Source organism: Watersipora subatra, chromosome 4 (assembly GCF_963576615.1).
Source record: "Watersipora subatra chromosome 4, tzWatSuba1.1, whole genome shotgun sequence".
Taxonomy (NCBI): domain Eukaryota; kingdom Metazoa; phylum Bryozoa; class Gymnolaemata; order Cheilostomatida; family Watersiporidae; genus Watersipora; species Watersipora subatra.
This window is the reverse complement of record NC_088711.1, coordinates 25,758,902-25,773,455: the sequence shown is the minus strand read 5'-3', so window position 1 is coordinate 25,773,455 and position 14,554 is coordinate 25,758,902. Positions and strand designations below refer to the sequence as shown.

General features: G+C 36.4%; 2 protein-coding genes across 3 annotated transcripts in view; both read left to right on the top strand.

Annotated features, from left to right (window-relative positions):
- Positions 1 to 488: 488 nt before the first annotated feature.
- Positions 489 to 2,780, top strand: LOC137394090 (uncharacterized). Its single transcript, XM_068080809.1, has 3 exons — positions 489 to 519; positions 1,105 to 1,542; positions 1,633 to 2,780. The coding sequence occupies exons 1-3, from the start codon at positions 489 to 491 to the stop codon at positions 2,778 to 2,780; spliced, it is 1,617 nt and encodes a 538-aa protein (XP_067936910.1).
- Positions 2,781 to 11,330: 8,550 nt separating this feature from the next.
- The window catches only part of LOC137395250 (replication factor C subunit 1-like), a 32,886-nt gene continuing 29,662 nt past the window's right edge, over positions 11,331 to 14,554 (top strand). For both annotated transcript variants that reach the window (XM_068082104.1, XM_068082103.1), the window contains exons 1-2: positions 11,331 to 11,395; positions 13,852 to 14,019. In XM_068082104.1, the coding sequence (XP_067938205.1) occupies positions 11,393 to 11,395; positions 13,852 to 14,019 (171 nt within the window). In that variant the 5' untranslated portion in view covers positions 11,331 to 11,392. The remainder of the gene's footprint in view (positions 11,396 to 13,851; positions 14,020 to 14,554) is intronic.

Sequence of the window (14,554 nt, the reverse complement as noted above, 5' to 3'; positions counted from 1 at the left end):
ATAATGGCAGTAAAACTTTCAGACTTGATTAAAACCTATGAAGACGTAGAGAAAAGTGTTGACTTTTCTGAGTGGTGTGACAAGTTAGAGCTTGTAGCTGAGCTGCAGAATATTACGGAGTTGAAATCTTTTGTGCCACTCTTTCTGTCTGGACCGGCATTCGCCATTTATAAACAACCGTCAGCCGACACTAAAAAGGATTATGCACTGATTAAACAGGAGCTAATGACTGCTTTTGGAGTAAATAACTTTTGTGTATATGGACAACTACAAAGAAGGATATACAAAGAAGGAGAAACTGTTGATGTTTACCTGGCAGATTTGCATAGGCTAGTAGCTCTGATTGGCCAAACAGTACCAGAACCCTTGTTGAAGTGTGCTTTTGTGGCTGGGTTACCAATTGTAGCTACCCAGATAAAATCCATTTCAGCAGTTGAAAAACTTTCGTTGTCAGAGTTGGCCACGAGAGCAAAAATGATTGTCTAGCAATGGTGGAGCACAAGGAGTCTGCGCAATGGGGTATGTAGGCTCAAAACCTCCTGGACAGATTTGTTCAATTTGTAATGGCAGAGGTCATGGAGCCCACCAGTGCCCATCCAAGGTTGTAAAGAGTGCAAAAAGGCTAATAAAGTGTTACAACTGTCAAGAGCTTGGCAATCACATAGCTATGAATTGCCCTAAGGCTAAGGGAAACGAAAATGGGGGAGTGTCTGCACCGGATACTCCCCCCCCCCCCCCCCGCTACAAGTCACTGAACAAAGAGGTGCTATCATTTATTGATATATATGTAAATAAAGTATCGGCAAGAGCTCTTGTAGATACTGGTTGCGAACAGACTGTGGTTTTAGATGATTTTTGTGTTAAATTGGGTCAACGAGGAGGTGGTTCAAGCTGATGTTGTTAGAGCTCACTTACTAAGGTTTGGACTTGTGGCAAAAGACCCATTGACACTATCAGATACTCGTGTGTTGGGTCTTAGAGTAAACAATGCAGAAGATGATCAGTACAACTGGTAGCGAGATGGTGAGTTGCCTGTAGTTTCAGAAAAGGTTACAAAAAAAGACCTTTTTTCCATTTGTGGCAAACTAGTTGGACATTACCCAGTTCCTGGATGGTTAAGAGTTGCGTGTAGCTATGTAAAGAGATTGACTAATGACATAGACTGGTTTGAAATAGTTCCTAGTTCTGTGAAATCTTTGTTGGATGAAATATTTCAAAAGGTACAAGAGCAAGATCCAGTGAGAGGCAAGTGGGATGTCAAGAAGACCTCTCAGTGTACTGTGTGGTGTGACGGCAGCAACTTGGCTCTCGGAGTGTCTCTGGAGGTAGATGGTTACACTGTTGATGATGCAGCATGGCTACATAAAGAGGATGATGGTGCTCATATAAATGTTGCTGAGCTAGAAGCTGCATTGAAAGGAATCAACCTAGCGCTAAAGTGGAAAATGACAAATGTGCAAGTGATCATAGATTCAGCTACTGTTTATGGGTGGATAAATTCAGTGATAGAAGATACCAAAAGGCCTAAGGTTACTGGCCTCAGTGAGTTGGTCATTCGACGTAGACTTGAAATTATTGGTCAGCTGATTGATGAATACGGGTTAACACTAATGATCTAACTTGTTCCATCAGGTGAGAACAAGTCGGATGTCCTAACCAGAGTACCAAATAAATGGCTACAAGTTGTTGCATGCTCAGGGGTTGTACTTTCTAACACAAATGAGATAGATGTAAAGAAAGTTCATCAAGACCACCACTTTGGTGTCAGCAAAACCCTGTACTTGGCACAGAAAAAGCTTGGACAAACAATCAAGAAAGACATAGTTGAGCAAGTAGCGAAAACTTGCCTTATGTGTAACAGTGTAGATCCTCATCCAATCAAATGGGATCATTGTCAGCTAAACATAGCAAATGTATGGAAGCGCCTTGCATCAGATATTACTCATGTGAACGGTCGACCTTATCTGACTATTATTGATTGTGGGCCTAGCAGGTTTTCTCTTTGGTTCAAACTGGTTAATGAAACATCAGACGTAGTAATCAAACAGTTGGACAATGTGTTTCGAGAACGTGGACCTCCTAAGGAGTTTCTGAGTGACAATGGCCTATGTTTCACAAGCGCTAGAATGAAAGAGTTTCTGCAAAAATGGAGTGTAGAGCAGATCCTCAGTTGTGCCTATAAACCTACTGGAAATGGAATAATTGAAAGACATCACCGTACTATAAAAAGAGCAGTCATGAGAACTGGTAAAGGACCTGAAGAAATGGCATATTGGTATAACAATTCACCAAACTCCAATGGTATAGTGCTTGTGGAAGAACTATACAGCTATCAAAGTGACTTAGCAGGGGCGACCAAATCGACAGAAATACCACAAAAGCTTAGTGACAATAGAGACTGCAGCCTTAACCCATACAAAGTTGGAGACACTGTTTATGTCAAGCCAGTTAATGCTAGGTGCTTTGATAAGTGGAAATGCCGAAAAGTGACAAAGATAAATTCTAGCACTTCGGTTGAAGTCGATGGCACAAATAGGCATGTGTCTGACCTGAGATTGGCTCATCAAGACGACATCGCAGATGGTATACATGTATCAACTAGGCCAACTAGAGAGTCTAATCAGGTCGAAGTTGAGTTTAGTACTTCAGACCTGCTTGATAACAATGTTCAGTTGAATCGAGAGCCTGTTGACTCTGATCTCGATCAAAATAGTGACTTTGAAAACAGACCTGTTCGAGATAGACCTCTTCCTAAGTGGTTATCAAATTTTGTGCTGTAATGGTTGTACAAGTCAATTAATCCTGAGATCTATTAGATGTTATGCTGTAAGGTTTTACAACAGTTGATCTTGAGATCAAGAGGGGATGTAGAATGTATTGCCTATTGCCTATGTAAAATGTACAGCCTATTGCAATGCTTACACTACGCCATGCTTGATGCAATGACTTTGTGTTAGAGAATCAGTTGCGTTTTGAATTGGAATAAACTGAGTGTTTGATAAACATACCACAGTATGCATTGAACTCATAACCCCTAGAATGGCAGAGGTCATTTGCGAGTACAAAAATTCGGTCGACGCCATGTTCAGGTACCGTTTGAGTTAATTTCATTGTGTTCAATGTGAGAAAGAAATCTAATTTCAGATTTAACAGCTATGGAAGATCACGAATACACCGCTAAATCAAAGGAACAGACTACTGAGATTACTACTACTAATTTATGTACGAGAAAGAAGGGTGTAGGTGCGCAGTGCTATTGCTATTCCATGAACTGCAAAAACCGCAAGAATGGACTTTCAAAGGAAAGGGCATGACATTTCACAAGTGAGTCACTTCTACTACTAGTTTTATTACTATTGCTAAAGTCTACGACTACTACTAGTTGTGCTACTACTAGTTAGTACTACCACTAGTTAGTTCTACTACACTAGTCACTGAGTGAGTGAGAGTCGATCAGTGTCACTACTGAGTGTACGAGTTTGACTGTATTTTGTCAGTGATTTTGTCGGTAGATAAATTTATAAGCTAGTGAGTGAAATGTTCTTTCTTCAGAACGAAGATTTTTTATTATTTAAATTTGGAATTCTTTTATATTAATATTTTGGAACTACAAACCATTTGGTTATTTCTAAATATTTATCTTTGAAAAAAATGTTTATCGTGCCTATAATATTATTTATTGTTGTACCAGGATATAGCTAGCAGTAAAGAGATAAGAGTAATAATACTATTGTTATTACTACTGTTGCTAACTAACTACTACAGTTTCATTTTAATTTTTAGATTTCCAAACAAAGCAACTGAGAACTCTCGTTATTTACAATGGTATCGCAACCGCAGAAGAGTGAATAAGCCTGATCCTTGGGCACTTATCTGCAACGAACATTTCGATGATCCATGTTTTGACAACAGGTTAAAACGTTCGACTGAAGTCATTTCAAGGTAAATTTTTCAATATTGAATGATGCTTTTCAATGATTGAATTTAAAACCATATTGTCAAGCACAGTTCTGCAAGGTTGTTCAACTTAAAGTTGATATATCTAAAAAAAATTTAGAAACCTCAAACAGCATGGAAAACAGTGACAGCTGCCACAGCAGGTGCTTATGAATATGTCTGCAGCTTAGCAGTTGTGTGATCTGTTCTCTGTGATTCTTCATCTTCATTTCTGGGATTTAATGTCCGACACATAAATTATACTGTCCTTTTTGTCGTGTGTTAACTGTGTAGATGTTTTTTTCATTTCCTAATTATTGTAATAAAACTACATAATACCCCTGCAAATCATAAAGTCCACATTGATAGCAATAACTTGCAATTTAGAATACAAAATATCTTTTTGAAACAAAAAAATCGATTGAAATCGAAAAAAATCAAATAAATCAATAGAAATCGATTTTTTTGATTTTTAAAAAATCATCGATTTTTAACAACCCTGCCTACAACACAACAGAGTAATACATCATGAATTTTTTGATACCAAATTACTGTAATGTGAATTTTGTTGCAAGTCAACCTTTAAGCCTTATGCCTAAGATGGGTGTGAATGACTTTCAGTGAAAATTGCCACATTTTCATTTTACATAGCGATATGGTAGCATTTTGAGCTGTTTTATTTTTGCTTATTTTATTAGTTGTATTGTTGTATATTAAGGGTACTATGTTTATGTGAATAAAACATTCATTTTTGTTGATTTTATGTAATTGTTATAATTGATGCTTTTGTTTAGGTGGTTGGAATAATAATCCTACTGTTACTCAGTTTAAGGCTACCTTTCGCAAACTTATCAGCAAATGTGGTGCAAAATCAGATGCTAGTAAGACAGGTAATGTTACTGCTCAAAACGAGATTCTCATCATACAGGCTACTCCAGAAGTTGATCAGTTTGTGGAACTCAATGATTTCAGATGTCAAATTTCTGTTATAGGTAACAGTATAGTCTATATAGCTGGCTACATTGTGCAAAAGCTAACTAATGTGCTGTTGTGACATCGGCCGTCAGTCGCTGGTTACCACTAAGTCAAGTATCCAGTACCGACATCTCTATACTCTACTCAAGCTACAAAACAATGGAGGATTGGTGCGTTCATCAGACGATGCCATCAGGAACCTGCTAGTTGCAGATCAATACTTTCGTATTAATACAAAGCCAGATCCACTCCATTGTGTGGTGTATTTTATCAGTAGTGTAGATCTAGTGATCTGTTATGCTTTGGGAAACACCTTACGGATACGACAGATGGCATATCCAACCACTGTGTCATTGATGAAAAACCTTATTCAGTTGTTTTATGATCTCCGACAGCATCATTATGCTAAAATCCTACACTCAAACTGCAAGGTGCATCTTTGTGGCATACAATACTAAAGTAGTACTTTTTAAAGGCCAGTAACAATGTAATCACTGTAATATTCATCTGCAGCTGTTGTTGTGCTGTTATTCCTAATCTGATTTAGTTCTAAGAAACTCTGATGCACCTTGGCTCAATATCCAGTGCTATACAAATCTCCTTTTACACAGTTTCTGTAACGTGTATGTATAAGTTTAATCATCTGATTACACTAATTCCTGCATTTATTGGTTGCATTATTTTGATTATCCTCTATTACAACAGTTTTTAATTTCCGTTTAGTTGTTGCAGTAGTTCATTCCATCTTTTACATTTACTGTATTATACATATCATACATTCATAAGCTATTATCACTTAATTCTTGAAAACAGTTTCTGTTTTGGCAGCATACCTATGTGTTGTTTTTATCGAAATACTTCATGTGCTAAGTTTTTCTATATGCATTTATGCATATGTAATATAAATTTTAATATAACGGAACAGTTGTTATTTGCCTGAATATATCATTTGCTGGGTTTATGCATCTGTAATACAACAGCTTGTATGAACAGACCTGCCAACCCAAGAGTGGGGCAATGCGTGAGATTTAATTTTGGGGCAATTGATGTATCAATGACAGCATATATAAAATTTTGGAAATTGGGTCAAAAATCTCACGCATTTCTCACGCATTTTCATTTTTTCTTTGGGGTGATTGCGTGAGTCTCACGCCCAATGCGTGAGAGTTGGCAGGTATGTGTATGAATAACATGGCCCACGAAAATCTATTTTCTATCTACTTATCATTTGATATATCCCACTCAATATGTCATAAATAGGTTTTCTTCTATCAGGGCACTCTAAACGTTGTGTAGGAGGAGTTTTTATTAACACCCAGCTAGAAAATAACTATTCAACATGTACATTTCTGTCATTTTTCACCGTTTGTTTACAAACAGAACTAGCATTCGGTTAGCTCTCCAATATGGCGCATACGTTACGTATCACTAACAACGTAAAAGTCACGTGATTGCCATTTTAGGGGTTTGAGTTCAATGCATGTATGTATATAGTACTTACATGCAGTGTTCGAAATGGGGGGTGTGCGGGGGTACGGCGTACCCCTAAGAAGAATTAGTGAGAGTACTCCCTAGGACACGTACCCCCTCATATAAGGTTGCTCATATCTTAATAAATGCGGTAAAACCGGAATGAAGTGAAATATTCTCACGTTTCCTCCTTTTCGTTCCCAACTTACATTAGCTCGAGTTCATTACACCGAAAACAGTGCGCGCTTTCGGAACGAGAAAGTGATGCTACTGATCTTTAATTTCTTCAGTCAGTTTTTTGCTATTACAGCAAATCAACGAGATTGTTTTGTTAAAAACCTGAGAACCGATCAGTTTTCTATCAACCGCCACAATCGACGGGACCCTGCGTCGGCCGCCCTGTGAAACCCTCGAATAGCTTGAGATTAATCATTGCTTGGATTCTTCGGACGGGTATAACTGGAGTATCTCAGAACCTGATTGCAACCTCAGAACCTCTATGTATGCATGCATACATGCATGTATGCATGCATACATAGAGGTTCTGAGGTTGCAATCAGGTTCTGAGATACTCCAGTTATACCCGTCCGGATTCTTTTTTTGTGTTTTGGATGGTAGTTTTGAATAAATTCTTGCTTATTATACTAGTTTTTTCGTTTCTTTCAATTCATAATGAAACAACATGGGCCAATAGTTAACTTCTTTAAAGGTGAGTAAGAATTAGTGACTGTCATGAATTTAGAGTCTGTATTTGAAAAAATAGTGAGTGACTGAGCTTATCATATAATAATATTCATGGTGGCTTGGAGATGGGACTGTCTTGTGTGTGGGGTCTGTGTGGACTGTTCATAGGGTTTTTTGACTCACTCACATCACAACCTGGAGTCTCCATAGTCATAGAGAACACAGGTTGTGCAGCTAAGCCCACTTTTAATTTCTTACTGAACACAACACAGGGTTTTAAGTTATGGAAAACAGCATAATTTAGGGGCATTCATGCTAAAAAAAATTTCCGGGGGATACCCCCCCCCCCCCCCGATCCCCTCTACTGAGAGGGTGCAGCGCGCTTCTCAGACTCACCCTGTGCGCGGCGAGCAGGGCTGTTGGCCCTGAGCACTACCCTCTTGGCATGACAGAGAGTACCCCCAAGAATCTCTCTCCACTTCAGACACTGCTTACATCTAGGTACTTGGGGTATGTCCCTAATTATGCCTATGAGTTTTCTCCATATAGCGAGTCAAATTTTTACGGCGCCAAAAAATATCCTATTTACGAGGGAAATGTGAACGCACGTTTGGCGGCCAGCGAAGCGCTGTCAATTCTTTGCAACACGCTATTTGCAAGGTTCTAAAATTTGGTATGAATTTTCGTAAATTTTTGTTTTGTAAATATCTGTTTTTGACATCTCTTTTGTGCATCACATCAATTTATTGTAACGGGCGTGAGAAACACAAGACACGCTTGTGGTAAAACTGAGTCGAAAAATATATATCATCGTAAAATTTTGTACTCTCCAATTTATCAAAGAGTACTGGCCATTACTTTTACTGTTTTGTATTTGTTGTTTAGTAACAATAAACTAAAGTTAAATGCAAGCTTGCACGTTATACCTACTAGTAAAAGTTTTAAAAATTATAGTAATCGTCGATTAAGTTATACTATTACGGAATCGTCACTAAGCAAGTTCGACTAGGCAGCTGCAATTATGAAGTGCAGAGTTCAAGTTGGACAGGGTCATTATATTAGCAAGGAAAATTGTGCGTTGTCCGGTCTCTATATCGAAAGTAAACTCATATGGAAAACCAATTCTTTGATTCCTTTCCAACACAACTTTTACTCTAAACTGCTTTCAGCTAACTTTACACACTGATCAGGAAAAGGTGCAGCCATTAATAACGTGGCAAAGGTTGTTAAACTCAAGCACAGTATTACTAAAAGTGCTGAAAGCTGTAGGTTTCGCGATCTCAACAGAAAGCTCATTAGGTGAGACTATCTCAAAAATAATTTGTTGGAGTTGGCCCTCCAAGACTCTTTACTGAGTCAAAGTAAGACTTGGGACAAGATAGTAGGATCTTCTTCTATTGCAATTGATGATGATCAACAGAGGAGCTTGCTATTTCATGACTGACAAAACGGCTGGCCTATTAATGCTGGAATGAGATATACATTGACTAGACAAACTCCAGCATCTACTGCATATAGGGCTTGGTACAAGTGACCCTGTGTTTAGTGAATTGATTATGGATTTACAGTCTAGGTTAGTTGTGAGCTTTGTAAACTCACCGCATCAAAAGGAATGACATTATTACCAGTTTTATTGCACTGACCCTTTTTTTACAAAATCTCGGAAATACGATTCATACAGCTTGTTAAAAACCAGTCCTTTTTCTGAGTGACTGGAGTTGTAATACAGAAAGTAAGATGAATGGGTCACTGCTATTTATACCTTTATTTTAGTAAAGGGTATGGATAAGTAGCATTTAGATGGGTTTTATAGTGATCAACATGTAATCATACCTTACCCAGTAAACAAAAAAGCAAGTTAATTTTTAAATTTTTCATATTAATGACCAAAAGCAAAATAAGTATTTTTGCCAAAAAGCTGGCTCCCAAAGTATTTGCTTTAACGGAAGATGGTAAGACTACGCAAGGAGGCATCTTCATTGTGAAACTTGAATGCAAATGCACCATCAATCTTGATGAGTAGCTCCCTAAGTCTATTAGTAAAGAAAAGTCAAAAAAAGCCAAAAGTGCTGATATGATAGACAGTGACTGTATATATCTGCAATGCCTCATTAGTAACGATTCATTTACATCAATATTTATGTTAAGTTAGCAGACAATTGAACCATTATTAAAGTTTTAGCAGAGCTATTACAGACAGCTGTTGCTCTATGGGTCGATTACTGAAGCGTACTACATAAATGCAGCACCTACTCTTATTTGATATTGCACCACCTCCCATCTAGGACTAGACACTTTGCTGCCATATTCTTTTCTGCGTTGTGAGTACATGTGGGAGCTGGGTTGGCACACATATGTGCTGCCAGTACAAGTGAATAATGGCCGAACAGGTAATGGTATGAAAGTACTCCTCCTGGCTCCTTCCTAAAGGCTTTTCGACCAGAAATAAAGAGGTGCCATAATCGCTTTTAGGGGTAAAGGCTAACTAGTGACTGCAATAAAAACGGTGAGACACCCACAAATTAATAGTGTTAAGCATGTTAGTGATAGGATGGTTTTTGGCTGGGCTAAACCTAATTTACTTGTTTAATATTCATACATGTATAACCATAATGCAATAGCCTCAGTATGATTTTTTGTTGTACTTAGATGAAAGTGTTTAAACTCTTATCTTGATAAGAGTGTGAAGCTAATTTTGTTTAACAGAAACGTTGGTGGCAAAATGTCTCACTTTTGAACCATTAAATGCCAAACATTGACAGGAACACCCAGCATGCTCACAGTAGTCTTGGGCTACAGTTTATAAGTTGTCAGTTTGGTGAATTTCTGAAACTCAAGTTCACCAAAACAATTGTTCAATGTCCTGCTTGGGATTTAAAGCTGTTTGGTCACGGACAGTGTTACAAAACTTTGTTTTTGAGCAACAGTTTGTATTACGCTTGAAAGCAAAGTTATCATTAGTTTTATAGAATCTGTAGTAAATACAACAATAGTTCAGCGTTTAAAGATAACAGAGCTTGTGGTAAAAGAATGGCTGTATTCTGGCTCAAGGTTGTTCAAGTACCAAAAAATATTAATAAAACATCAACTGAATATAGCAAACTCTCCAAATCATTTCCATATCAATGCAAAGTTGTAATTAAAGTATAGCTGATCCAATTTCAACTAGCGCATTATGTCTACATTCATTCTAAAATAACCAAGTCACAAATCAGTTTCACTCTACCAAATTCTGTGATCACTCATCATCATCAGTTGTCATATGTTGAGTAGACCAAGACTAAACCAAATGCTTATCATTCTACCTTAAATTATCATGTCTGATTTTTCTACCAAAAATAGACTAATGTAATCGCTTGTCAGCGTTACATAATATGTATCAGACAAGGTGAATGGCAATGCTACTTCATAGTGACTGATTTAAGAATTCTAGTGATATATATCTACTAAATACTTTTATATTTTATAAGTTGTAGAAGTTTGCATTTTAATAAATTTTAGTAGAATGCAACTTTGTCTAATAAATACCAGTGCTTCAACTAGAAGCTAGCATTCACTCTGACTCTCCATTAACCATGTAAATGGTGGAACCATAAACACGTCTGTCTTATAGTCTTAAAAGTTTTTGTGAGGGAAAAATTTAATCGTTCAGAGGTAAAAGGAATCTAGGTTACCTAGACTTATGAGGACTTATGAGGTGTTATGGCTTATTTAAACTGGTTTCTAATGGAAGCATCTAAGCTTCATGTCGTCCATAACATTTAAAACTGTCTCAGCTCTAGTATGAATATTTTAGAATTTGGTTTTAGTACTAGCTTAAAGCAGTTTACCGTTTAAAGGTCTCAGAGCCATATTTTTACCCTATGGTTTCTTATTTTAGGCATGAAAACCCAATTAGTGAAATATTCTAAATGCTGTCGTTTTCACATTTCAGTTAAGATATTAAATGTGGTTAGCTGCCTGAATTCTATGCCGTACCATTGTTATTTGATTTTCTTTTTATTTTCCAAGGAATAATATTATATTTTTAACAAAAACTGAACATGTGGAATATGTTGTGGTTGCGAAATCTCCATCGCAAGTGCTTACATATTTACATGCTCAAGGATCACCTTACCACTATCTTCTAGAGTTTGGTTCAATGCAATTCCTAAAGTCATACTTTTTAATTTGGTCAATTTTTCTGAAGCTGCTTCAGCCTTGCAATTAGTTACTCAAGCAGTCATATATCTGCCTGTATCTTTCTTTTGCTATTGTAGATTGTTCTTGAAGTAGCTTGAAGTAGTTTGAAGTTCCTTGAGGCACATGTGGTCATTCTTTGACCAGCATGGTAAGCAGGGTTGGAAAAAACCTGGTTTTTATAAAAAAACCAGGTGTTTTTGGTTTAAGCTGGTTTTTATGATTTAAACCGGTTTTTATGATTTGACCAAGGTTTTTGCAATTTTAAGTATAATTAGCATCACTTCTATAGCTGCATGATTGAGTATTGAACATACATATGTGAAATCATCTGTTAAAAATGGTACTGTGGGAGTTGTTATGAGAAAAAAAGAGAGAAAACATGAAATTTTTAGAATGAATCTTTAATCAAACATGATTGATGAAATACAGCACATAAATTGAATATATTACATACAACTCTATGTGTAAGTAGGAATTTTAATCCAAGTGATTAATTGTGTGGTGGTGAAGAGCAGAGCATAATGCAGATGCATTGCTCGTGTTTGAAGCAGTGGCAGATCACTCAGCTTCTATCACCGGAATAAGCTTCTATCACCTGAATACTAGCATCACTGTCTAAATTGGTGTTGTCAGCTTGACATTTTGCTACATGAGCTTTAAGCCTATCTGCGTCACCTTGCGTTACGACAGCACACCTACGTTTAGCCTTAAAACCTTTGCCTTTTGCAATTCCACTTAAAACTTCCAAACGGGATCCTGTTTGCGAGGCATGTTGGAAATTTAGGCACAATTTTAACTTTTCAAAACACAAAAAAAACTTGATAAACTGAATTCTAACAATCCAACTACTTTGGCATGTGCCCAAATAATAAAATATTAGTTTGCTAACTTTTGCCCAAAGGATTTTGTTTTGATTTCTGATTATAAGCAATCCTTTCTCACTGGCCAGACTTGAGAAAGTATTTCTTCGTTATTAGAAACGATGATTGGATTAGTATATTTCACATTGTTTTTTATATTTTATCAGTAAAGAGATCATCGTATCACTTGATAAAACCAATTGAAAATAAAATTCACTAATTCATTGTTGTGCTAGGATTTCATGTAGTTTCAACTTGAGCTCTGCCATCACTTTACTACCGTGTCCTAAATAAACTTCCACAGCTGATAATTATATAGAATTGCATTTCTACCGCACGGGAACCACTAGGAGCTTAAAATATTGTTTTTCACAAAAAAATAATAAAAAACCATAAAAACCAGGTTTTTTCGGCTGATTTAAGCCGAGCCAATATTTTAAGCCGAGATTTTTAAATTTGTACATGCTTCCGACTTATTTAAGACATGCTTAGACTCACTTAAAATGGCTTCCTTTGTATGACACCGGATATGAAGTTTGGGTTTTGAACATATTAGCTGGAAAAATTTTAATGGAAGAGTTTGTTATTTAAATATCAGGTTAATCTGCTTTTGTATTTTATGTAATGAGCTAACAAGTAATTTTCTAATGGCTTGGAAAAGTTGTAGGATTGTGATCCCAGTAAATTCTATTTAATAGTCTCTGCATTGTGATCATGCTGTCAATCATATTTAGCACCTCCAACAAATGTCTATATGTGATAAGTCAAGGTTGTGTCCTGCAAGACAGTTTTATTAAAGGGATTACATCATTGCAATATTATTTAGTATTCTATTCAAAATTAAAACTGTTTTATTGCTTCAGTTCCAGTCAGCAGTTACATGCCGATGCTGCATGATATAGTTAAACATAATAGTAACAACTTATGTTCTTGGTTTTGTTCAATTGTATCGGATGTGCTTTTAGGCTTTGTGTTGAAAAAATAAACATTGTAATGAATCGTAATTGATGCGCAGGTCGCAGTAGCTTGCAACCAAAAGTGTCACAAAGCCTGATCATATGGAAAAATATGTTTATACAGTTAAACATCTACATATGATTTGTATTTATTTCGAGGTTAACTTTCATGTGTCAGAGAAAATCTTCCCATAGGAATTCAGAACTAGAAATACATTGTAATTAATTTGATTCATCTCAAAAAACTCTGATAATAAGCTTAATAAGTGCTGCTAGTAATTACAGATCACATTAAAATGTATTATGCAAGATAACTTATGCGTAAAATAAATTATATGGGTAACTAAATTAATAGATAATCAATACAGGTTATATAGTTAATGTACCTTAGAGATGTACAAATTCAGAGGTCGTGAAAGATATGCTGGAATAACTTACTAGGTAAACATTAAACTAACTTATCTTATATATCTTTTATTATTGTATTTTTATGCTTCATACTACTAGCCTTTTCATTCACTACCCAAAAAATTGCCATGTTTCAAGAAACTTTTGGTGTCGTATAGTGAGAATTACCGCTGGTGTAGAATTAAATTTTTTGCTGTAATTTTACCATCTTGTTTTGAAAAATTGGTATGTTAAAGCAATCGTAAGCTTGAAGGTTTGACTAGCACTAAATTAGTACAATTACATCATCTTTGAACATCTTTAAACTACAATGATGATATAGCATAAAATACTTTATGGCATCGTTAGGGAACCATAATACTAGATGGTGACCTTTGTAGGATATACGGAAGTATTTGACATCAAGCTCTCACAACACAAGAAAGCAAGGATCGACTCTAGCTAGTCAAGAATCGGAAACAAGCACACCAAAGAAAAAGAAATCGACTTCAATTAAAGGGAATTCTAAAAAATCTGATAAAAGGAAAAGAGTGTCATACATTTCAGATGTACGATATTCTTCCTATTTGTTACTTGCTAATCTATAGATACAGAATAAGCAAAACTGATTTTAGTAAAATCCATTTTACTTATTGTGTAACCGGCACTGTACGTGGTGGTATCTTTTCTGTTTGGGTTTGACTGCACAAAAACACTTCCAATTACAATATACTAGCGGAATGCACGGCGTTGCGCGCGGTATTAAAAATCAGCTTATAAAGAGTGAGAGGTAATGTAGTTGCTTGCCATTGGCCTGGCACATTGCCAATGGCTAATATGAGTAAGCTTACTAATAAGAGCCGTGAGAGCAAGCCTAAATTGAAGAGAGCTTTATTTTATGAAAATGAAGCGTAATGGAGAGAGGTTTTCACCCATATAGCAACATATATTGTCCTATTAATCCATCATTCTCGCGTAGCTTAGTTGGTAAGGTATTTGCCTGGTGAACGGGAGGTTTGGAGATCAAATCTTCTGCGAAATGGAATCTTCATTCCTAAACTTTGGTAACTATAGCTGGACAAACCGAACTACAGACAGACACAC